Source organism: Vespa mandarinia, chromosome 6 (assembly GCF_050613455.1).
Source record: "Vespa mandarinia isolate Hongniang chromosome 6, ASM5061345v1, whole genome shotgun sequence".
Classification (NCBI taxonomy): Eukaryota; Metazoa; Arthropoda; class Insecta; order Hymenoptera; family Vespidae; genus Vespa; species Vespa mandarinia.
Window position 1 is genome coordinate 6,460,001 of NC_140815.1, and position 10,000 is coordinate 6,470,000.

The following is a 10,000-nucleotide window of genomic DNA, read 5'->3' on the forward strand; positions in this document are numbered from 1 at the left end:
ACTTCTCATACATACATACATATATTATCTGTATACCTCCCTCTCTCTCTCTCTCTCTCTCTCTCTCTCTTTCTCTTTCTTTAACTTTCATGTTCTTTATATTCTTCCTATACAACCTTCCTTCTTGATCCTATTTATTTAAAAGAGAACATTTCTTGTTTACGAGCCTTCTCGAAAATAATTTTCACAAAAGCCTATACAATTTTTACCTATCTCCAGCAAACCGTCATTTCGAAAGATCGATTCGATCGTGACTAGCGAAGGAATGATATTTTTCCAATGTTTCAAGCCGTCTCTTTGACGTTGACGAATTTTTGTCGAACCATTTTTTCCTGCTTCATCCCCGTTCCCCGCCAAATCCCGCTCATTCCATCCCTTCATCGTATCCCTCTTCTCTAAAACGAAATAGGAACGAGAAGTAAATGGGAGAGGTAATAAAACGTTTTTTAACATTTCAGATCGAGGATATGTAAAATAATGAGAATAAGCTGCGATAAATCGTAGAGGGATACATCTACCCCTATCTGTTCGTATATCATCTTTAAACATTCGTAAATCTTTTGGAACGCGTGGGCCACATGAGATTTTCTCGTAAATATCGTGACCACCGCTTTTGGATATATAAGTACATACATAGATAAATACATACATACTTATATACGTATACATATATACACATATATATATATATGTGTGTGTATGTATATGTATGTATACACACGCGAAAAACGAGATGATATTTATCGTAATTTCCTTTGTGCTTTTTTCCTCTAGCCAAATAACTATGGTTACAAAAAAAAAAAAAAAAAAAAGAAAATAAAAAAGGAAAAAAAAAGAAAGAAAGAAAAAAAAACACACACACACACACAAAAAAGAAAAACAATGGAGAAGAGTAACCACGACAAAATATGTTTGCTCGAACGTGTTTCAGAATAAACGAGAACACGACGAGATCCCAATTCTTGGCATACTTCAGTTTCTCATCCAAAGCGAGTACGTCCGTTGGTTGGCCAGTAAAAGGTGGACATCCGGTTAACAATACAGGTAAGATATGAATATATAATTAAACGATCGATATTTAAACGATTTAATATTATTTCCAATGATATATTCGTTGTGGAATTAATAAACGGTGCAAAAAAAAAAGAAAAAAACAAAAAAAAACAAAAAAAAAAGAGGAAAAGAAAAAGAAAAAAAATTGTTTTTGTATAATAATCTCGATTAAATGTAATACGACAGTGATATTTTATTCAAGGACTTTTAATAATTTGATAATACTTGACCCCCTTTTGTCCATTCGATTTTCATCGCCATTTCGGAAGCCACACCCTCTTATCCTATCTTATTTTACATAATGTTCATAATCGATCGAGTTTCGGGCGATTCCTCGTTAGCCTCGTTATCCCATAGTGGACACAGGTAAAATTATAAAGCACTCAGGATGCAGTGACCTATTCGACAACCGGATTATGTTGTACGCAAACTCCATACTCGACTGACAGCCAAACAGAACCGGTTCTGACCTAGCGTTCTAGTAAATCAAACATTGATCTAGTCAGTTATCGGTTTTGCTAGCAAGTAATTCTATCTTCCTCGGAAGATATTATCCAGTGTACTGCTTATCGATAATGTTTTCTCGGTAACGACTAACTTCAACCCTCTCCCTCTCTCTCTCTCTCTCTCTCTCTGTCTATTCGCGAAATATGCTTTCCAAGCAGCTAACTTTAATAACGTACTTAACGTTTATTCCTCGAGAAATCACTTATGTACAAAAGGAAATTTCAAGATGCAACGCTCTATTATCTATTTATTTTTTTCTTCATTCGTTATATTAAATTTAACATAAAATTTTAATTAAGAATCACGTTCGTGATATTTACTGTATCATTGGGTCGTGGGAAATGTGGTTAAAAAAAAAAAAAAAACAAACAAAATTAGTTTCGATAAAGTCAATACGTAAGATGAAATAGGATTTACGGGAAGGAGAGAAAAAAGAGAGAGAGAGAGAGAGAGAGAGAGAGAGAGAAAGAAAAACTTAAAGGGAAGATCTTTACGGAAAAGTTTAACTTTGTTTTACGTTCACTTTGGATGTTAAATCTTAAAGAAACACGCAGGGAAACGTGGAATACGTAAAGGGGACTGTACTGATGAGAAAGAACAGAAGCAGAGGAATAAAAAAAAGAGAGAGAGAGAGAGAGAGAGAGGTAAAAAGGAGTGCACAGCAAACAGAGAGATAAAGATGGAAAGAAAGAGAAGGAGAAAGAAGAAGTTGGAATTTCGTTAGGCAAGCAGAGCAGAAACGCAATTTCTCCCGTACTTAGAAGGAAAATTATGCTAGCTTAAGAGGAGGACAGTTAGGGCTTAACCGAATAAGGGCTAGAAAGAGAAAGAGAGAGAGAGAGAGAGAGAAACAGAAAGAGATAGAGAGACAGAAAGAGATAGAGAGAGAGAAAGAGAGAGAGAGAGAGAGAGAGAAGGAACGATGAGCATAGTACCGCTTCAGTCGAAGCCATTTAGCTGCTCTGACCTAAAGTGTTAACGACGTAAACCCCAACCGCCGATCCCACAGGAAGTTGGTGCGATAGCCATTTTCGAAAAGGTATCGCGATTTCTCGCGCCCGCGGGATTTTACCTTTTGATGATACGAGTGTTACCTATAACTATGGCCAAGGCAAAGCCTTAATACCTTTAACGAGAATTTATCCAGAGACCATTTAGATATGTACGAGTAAGAGAAAGTACGTAATATCAACTATACCATAATCATCTCATCGAGATCTATTACTATTTTCTTTTCTCTTTATCCCTTTCTCTCTTTCTTTCTTTCTCTTCTTCTTTTTTTTCCTTTTCCTTCTAACACACTCCCCATCCCTATATCGTTGATTAAAATCATGAACATTTGACTTCTCGTTCTTCTCCTTTTTTTTTCTCTTTTTGTCTTCTCTCTTTTTCCTTTTTCTTTTTCTTTTTTTTTATCATTATTATCATTTCTCTCTCTCTCTCTCTCTCTCACTTTTTTCCTCTTCATTTTCTTTATAACACCGAGAGAGAGAGAGAGAGAGAGAGAGAGAGAGAGAGAGATAGAGAGAGAGAGATTTAATAGTTCGTGTGAGTTACAGAATATGCACGAGTATTACCAGTTAGAGTTGTAAAAATTGGATTGCCACCAAAAGAGAGAATGTTATCCGAACGAGAGATGGTTAATTTCGATTCGTTCGATGGACGCGTTACTAACGAAGAAACAAAAAAAAAAAAAAGAACAAACGAAAAAAACAAAAAAAAAATAAACGAGAAAACAATAATTTCGAGATACTCGTTTCGCGCTATCTCCCCATCGCACGAATATTTTACTTTTTACGATCGATTAGCTTTCTTTTCGTCCTGCAAATCGTATGGTTAACGATGCGTAACTATCTCCATTCTAAGACAATTTTCACCTTTCTGTCTCTCTCTCTCTCTATCTCTCTCTCTCTTTCCTTCTTTCTCTTCTACTATCTGTATCTCCCTTTTCCAAGGTTTTTCTGTTTCTTTTTCTTTCCATTTTCTTTCCTTTCATTCGTTTCTTTTCTTAGATCGAGAATCCTTGACTCATCGATAATTTCGAACGGAACTAAAGTGCCCAGAGAACACGGGAGAGTTAAGGTCAACGAAGAACAAGGAAGAATTTAAAGATCTGTTCGATCGACGAAGAAAGAAGAAGAAGACAATCGTTCGTAACGAACGTTCGACGATTCCTTTCGATGGGGATTCCGAAAGTGTTCAGCGAAGAGAAACGGCTGAGGCAGGATGAGGTACCGTTGCTTTTACGCTTAAAATCGCAGTAACAAAAAGAGAAATGAAAGAAAACGAGAAACTAGACAGAGACTCTTTCACGACACGTTGAAAGCCATCACGCGAATGCTTTTGCGAGAGCTTTATTCCTCCTAACGAGAAGACAACGATTTTCGATCGTTCTAGGAAAGAGGCAAAGACGAAAGAAAATTGGGATTTCATATGCACGAAGCGTATTCGTATTCGGACGAAGTGAAGGGGAAAAAGAAAAAAAAAAAAGAAGAGAGATAGAGAGAGAGAAAGAGAGAGAAAGAGAGAGAGAGAAAGAGGACGATTGCCACTTAAATCACATCGGATGCGAGAACTGTTTTTTGGCACGGAATGCGATTCGTTTCTACTTTTATTTGGACTTGCGGCGAAAGAAGCGTGAATGTGGAAAGTCGTTCGGCGTTCTCGAAGAATAAGGATGAGAAAGGTAAGAGGAAGGAAAGAAAGAGGGATAAGAAAAAAAAAAACAAAAAAAAAAAAGAAAAAGAAAAAAAAAAGGAAAAAAGAAGGAGGAAGGAAAAGAAGGTACGAACGAGGACGTCGTTCGACTGACAAACAGATCAATCGCACCTTTATACGGACAGCACGATCTGGCACTTTATCCGTGGGATTTTTCTATCTACCATGCACGTATCCTCCCCCCCCACCTCATCCTCATCCACGTCTCCCGACCTTCACCCAATCCTACAACCGATCGACCCTTCCACTCCTTCCCTCCTTCAATCCCACCCACACCCCTCACTCGACCATGGTCTTTGCCCACGTACTTTTCTCTTTCTATTTGTCTATGTGGAGAAACGCGGAATGGCTCTGGATCATCTTGCCATCTTGGCTTTGATCCTCTACCCACTTTGATTACCCCATTCGACGTTGCGAAAACGAATCGAATGAAGCGAACTCGCGAAGAAAGAAGGAAAGAAAGAAAGAAAGAGAGAAAGAAAAAGAGAGACAAGAAATCTTTCCTGATCCCCTTCCTCGGTTGACTTTCAAACGAGCAAAACGAGTTATAAGAAATCGAAGGAAATCGCGAATCTATCGTAGATCTCGATTACGAAATCGCATGATATCCTCATAGAAAAGCGAAAGAGAGGAGGGAACTGAGTTGGGAAGGGGCTATAGAGAAGTAGGGGTGTTCTCCGAACGTACCCCACAAGCACCCCCAATCCCTTCCTATTCTACTACATCGATCCGCACTCTTCGAGTTACATAACGAACGAGATAAAGCTAGATATTCGCGTGCAGCTAATGTACGGATGCACGTGCGCGAATGGAGACGTAACCCAAGGAGGGAAATGAGAATAAGCATTATATAAGAAGAAAAATTTCGTCGTCCTAAATCTGAAGGAAAGAAGAGGGAGAGGGATGGGGGGCGACGTGTATTGTATGAGAAAAATTGTACGCATTGCGGTTCAAAACTTACGCCGGTTATTCCATCATCGTGCCTTTTTCGTCCTACTCAGTAAAAGATCCTCTTCGAATCTTTTCCCCTGTTGAAAATAAGCGCATAGATATACACACATATTCACATATGCACGCGCATATATATATATTCTTTTTCTCGAAGAATCAACTTGAAGACATCGGATGCAAGCCACTTCTTTCCTTTCCTATTCGCGAATTCAACAAAAATACGTCTCCTGGCATCCGTCGATGCGCTTCGATGAGTCTCACATAAACGCTTCACCTTTCTTCTCACCTCGATGGATACGTCGCACGTAGAGAGAGAGAGAAAGAGAAAGACAAAGAGAGAGAGAGAGAGAGAGAGAGAAAAAGAGAGAGAGAGATACGCTCTCGTCACAGGCTTCCCTTCCAAATCTACCTCGTCATGATCTAACCTGGCAGCTTCTCCGAAAAAGAATTACCAAAGAATATCGAGACCAACCTTTTCCCATCTACCAATGGCCTCGTTTTTTTTCTCTCTTTTCTTTTTTCTCCTTTTTTCTTCTTCTTCTTTTTTTTATTATTATTTTCTCTTTCTTTCTTGTTTTTCATCTTTCTTCCTCGACGATTGTGAGAGAACGATATCCGTATATATATATATATATATATATATATATATATATATATATATACATATATGTATATATATATATAGGAAACAATGAGAAATTTTTATTTCGTTATGATGGATTTTCATTGAAATATATAATTTTAATAGATGATCGATTATTTAATTGCTACGCGTATCTCAATAATTTTTTTTGTCTTTCAATATTTTTCAAAATTATGGAATTTCTCGCAATTTCTCTCGTCTCGTCTCGTATCGTCTCGTCTCGTATCGTCTCAGACGATTCTTCTGATGTTACGGAGCGAAATGAAGGGCTCGCTCGACTGAAATCCCTTTATTTTTCACGATAGAGCGAACAGGAATAGGAAGGCACTGAAAAAGAATTTCAGTGAAGGTACGAAGTATACGAAACCCTTTAAGAGACCACCGTCCGAAGAACATCTTGCCATTTCTATGTTTCTCTTTCGAAATAAAGATCACAATTCGCGCTCTATTCACGATCAAATTAACACCTCTTTTTATTTCTGTATTTTCTTTTTCTTTTTCTTTTTTTCTATTATTTATTATAATTTTTCCTTTTTTAACATTTCTTTTGCTTTTTTACTCTACTTACTCTTCTTCCAGATTAAGCTTTTCAAATTAAAAAAATATTCAGATCCTATTATTTACTTTTTACCGTCTCATTTTTCTCCATTTCTACATTCGTATATATCTATACGATAAGAGAGAAGAATGAGAGTCAGAGTCGATATAAAAAACTATTATTCTGATCGTGATCTTTTCTTTTTCTTTTTCTTTTCTTTTTTCTTTTTTTAACGAACAGACGAACTATTCTTCGTTATTAAATGATCGCTCGACGAAATATTAATAATACTTTTAATAACTTTGGCTACTCGAGTAAAAGTATATTCTGTAATATTTTACCGTAGCTTAATGCGCTAAAAAAAGGAAAGAAAGAAGAGAAAGAGAGAGAGAGAGAGAGAGAGAGAGGGAGAGAGAGAGGAAGAGAGAGAGGGAGAGAGAAAATTTGACTTTCGCAAAGATAATAACTTTATTGCGTCAATAATCACAGGTGCAAAGAAGTCCGTCGTCCGATGTGTCCAATGCATATATAACCTTTAAAAGTTACGTTTTTCGATTGTCTGATATTATTTATATTTGTTGAATCATCGTAGAAATGAATCGTAGAAAGAGGAAAAGGTAGATAGAAATGAAAAGGAAAAAGAAAAAGAAATAATAATAAGAGATAAAGAAGGGGAAAGTACAAACGGACCAAAGCGTATCGATGGGGCAACGAAGTTCGCGACTCGACGGGAAGTCTTACTCATAACTTTCCATAATTTCCTCGTGCATTTTCTATCGGGACTCCTGCTTTAAATTGCGAACTGATATTGGCATACCAGAAAATTTACAGCGAATAGTTCAGGTCGTTTCGTACCAGACTTCGCATATATATACATATATATATATATATATATATATATATATACATATTAATATAATATATATATATATATATATATGTATACATTAATGAAAGGTTCTTCATGATTGATACGAAGTACCTCGTTAGTACGTTCTAATTGGCTGAAGTCATGTATTTCGTGGAATGAAAAAATAAAATAAAATAAAAGAAAAGAAAAGGAACGATATTTTGTCGCATAGATTTTAGATCTATTCCGAATACGATTTATGATTAGAACAAAAACCAATCAGTTTAGAATATTTTTATCGATCGTTTACGATTATAAAGGATAATGAAATACTTTTGGATAAGATGAAAATAATTTAAGAACGTTTCTTCTTTTTTTTTTTTTTTTTTTCTTTTTTTTTTTCCTCTCTCTTTCTATTTTTCAGAATGCGACTGGGTTTATGAGAACACTGATTGTCACGACGGATGCGTTCTAGCTAGTCCAGGATATCCTGGCCTATATCCGCCGAACATCCGGTGTCGGTATCTCATAACTTCTGGTCCACGAGTCTCCATCGCCATCAACTTTACCGGCGTTCTACTTCCGCACAAGTAAGTCGAAATGCGTTTTTCCAAGCGAACCTTCTCTATTCACTTTCTGCGCACGAAGAGGGTCGCTCTTTTAATATAAACGTACTTTCGTCAACATCAAAGAGATACATATTTTTTAGTAATTATTTCCAACTCTTTATTCCGACAGAACACGAAACACGAAAACGAAATTCCTCACGGTTATGACCCGTTACGTAAACTAGGTCATGGTTTAAAGTACATTCAAGTCGAGTTAGTTGTCAATCGTAAGGTTGTATATTTACTGTAATATCTTGCGAATGAAGGAGCCGAAGAGGAAACAGATTAAAGGCGAGATTGGGACCGTGTAAAGAGAGAAAAAGAGATATATATATATATATATTTAAATAGAAAGAGAGAGAGAGAGAGAGAGAGAGAGAAAGAGAAACATATCTCGCTTATTCCAAATGCAAAATTCCACGGTAAATTACAAAGTGGAGAAGAGGTAAGGAGAATGGTAGGAGTTTGAGGATGAGGTAGGTGGAGGATGAAAAGGAGGCAACGTGTCCTTGTTACTATCGCGTAGAGAAGGTCCATGATATACGTGCATTTTCACAGCTTTCTCTCGCTTATTCTACGTCTACTTGTTCAAGCGAGCGACTCGCCCAGCCACGTTCCGGCACTCGCTCCCTTAAAGCCCGACTCGAGCCTCCGCATACCACTACCGGTTGCTGTAGGCTGTTATGCGACAAATTAAAACTTCCCTGGAGCTAAACAAAGAGTACTGGCTCGGTTCTTTAGCGGTGTGCTTTCCTTTCTCGTTCGGACGACGACGTTACACACGTGTATCATGTCTAAACCTTTGTGTAAATGTTTGTGTACTATGGTGCCTATGTATACACGTAAAAGTTATCATCTATATGCGGTTATTACGGTACGGTAAAAGACGATACGAAGCTATGAAAAAGTGGAACCGAGAGAAAGGATGAAGGAAAAGGAAAGAAAAAGATGAAAAAAAGATAAACATTCACCTGTGACACTTTTGACCTAACCATCTTTCATATCTTAGTCGTATATTTAAGTGAGCTAACGAACGCCCCTTCCTTATCTCTGTCTTTTGCATCACGTTTATTATGCGTTCGCGTAAATATCTTTTTATAACATTGCATAATTTGGAACACTGCATCGTGCGACGAATGGATGGATGGATGGATGGATGGATGGATGCACGCTCGCGATCCACCAGTTTATACATAGAGTTTTTCTTCAAAGAGCATATAATTTTTATCTCTTGAATAATTTTTCCTAACTGCAGCATGCAAAATGTATTTCGATAAAGCTCCCACGTTCTCCGTGGATCTCTGACAAGCCGATCAACCACATGCCGTCAACTTCGTTGTCATCGGAAAAATGAAAAAGAAAAAAGAAAGAGAAGGTATAGAAAAAAAAAAAAAAACAAAAAAAACAAAAAATAAAGAAAAGAGAAGAAAGTTTTTCAACATACGTAAATATAATCAATATGTCTAATTGAAAGAGCGAAACGAAAGAAGGAAAAAAAAAGAATTGCGATATTGAAACGACGATAAAGCTATTACTACATCGACGAGATCGTAGAAAATGAATTTTAATTTGATAAAGTATCCTTCTATAATTTCGACAAAAATTATTTCTCACGAATGAAAGCACTTAAAAAAAAAAATATCTTCGTCCCTTTTCTTTCTTTCTTTCTTTCTTTCTTCCTTTCTTTCTTTCTTTTTCTTTTTTCTCTCTTTTTTTCTTTTTTCTTCTTTTTCCAAAGACTTAATCGCTCAAAAAATTTCACGACGATTGTCATCGTTCGATTTGTCATCTAAAAGGTAATCGTGAGAGATCGAAAAAAAAGAAAAGAAAAAAAAAAAGGAAAAAATTTGAACGACAAAGAAATTTGAAGAATTTTAGAGCTTAGAAATGTCTCGCGATCGATCGACTATGCATTAGTTTTTTATCCCGTCCCTTTTGCCATTGTCTGAGCACACATACGCATACAAGTACACTTAGTGCGTGTTTAAACGAAAACACTCATAGACGAGTATGTAGATACATATTCACGAGGCTTAATAATTCGTCGCATTTCGCTCGCATGTCAACAACCTCCGAATGACTCTTCTTCTTCCTCTTCCATCTACTACTTCTCCTTCTCCTGTTACTCCTCT

At 36.7% G+C, this 10,000-nt stretch overlaps 1 protein-coding gene across 6 annotated transcripts in view; it reads left to right on the forward strand.

Moving 5' to 3' along the window:
- The window catches only part of LOC118440794 (uncharacterized), a 166,672-nt gene that overhangs the window by 109,585 nt on the left and 47,087 nt on the right, over positions 1-10,000 (forward strand). For 5 of the 6 annotated variants that reach the window (XM_035864346.2, XM_085657749.1, XM_035864349.2 and 2 more), the window contains 2 exons: positions 932-1,044; positions 7,685-7,850. In XM_035864346.2, the coding sequence (XP_035720239.2) occupies positions 932-1,044; positions 7,685-7,850 (279 nt within the window). The remainder of the gene's footprint in view (positions 1-931; positions 1,045-7,684; positions 7,851-10,000) is intronic. The other variant, XM_085657750.1, reaches the window with a different exon arrangement.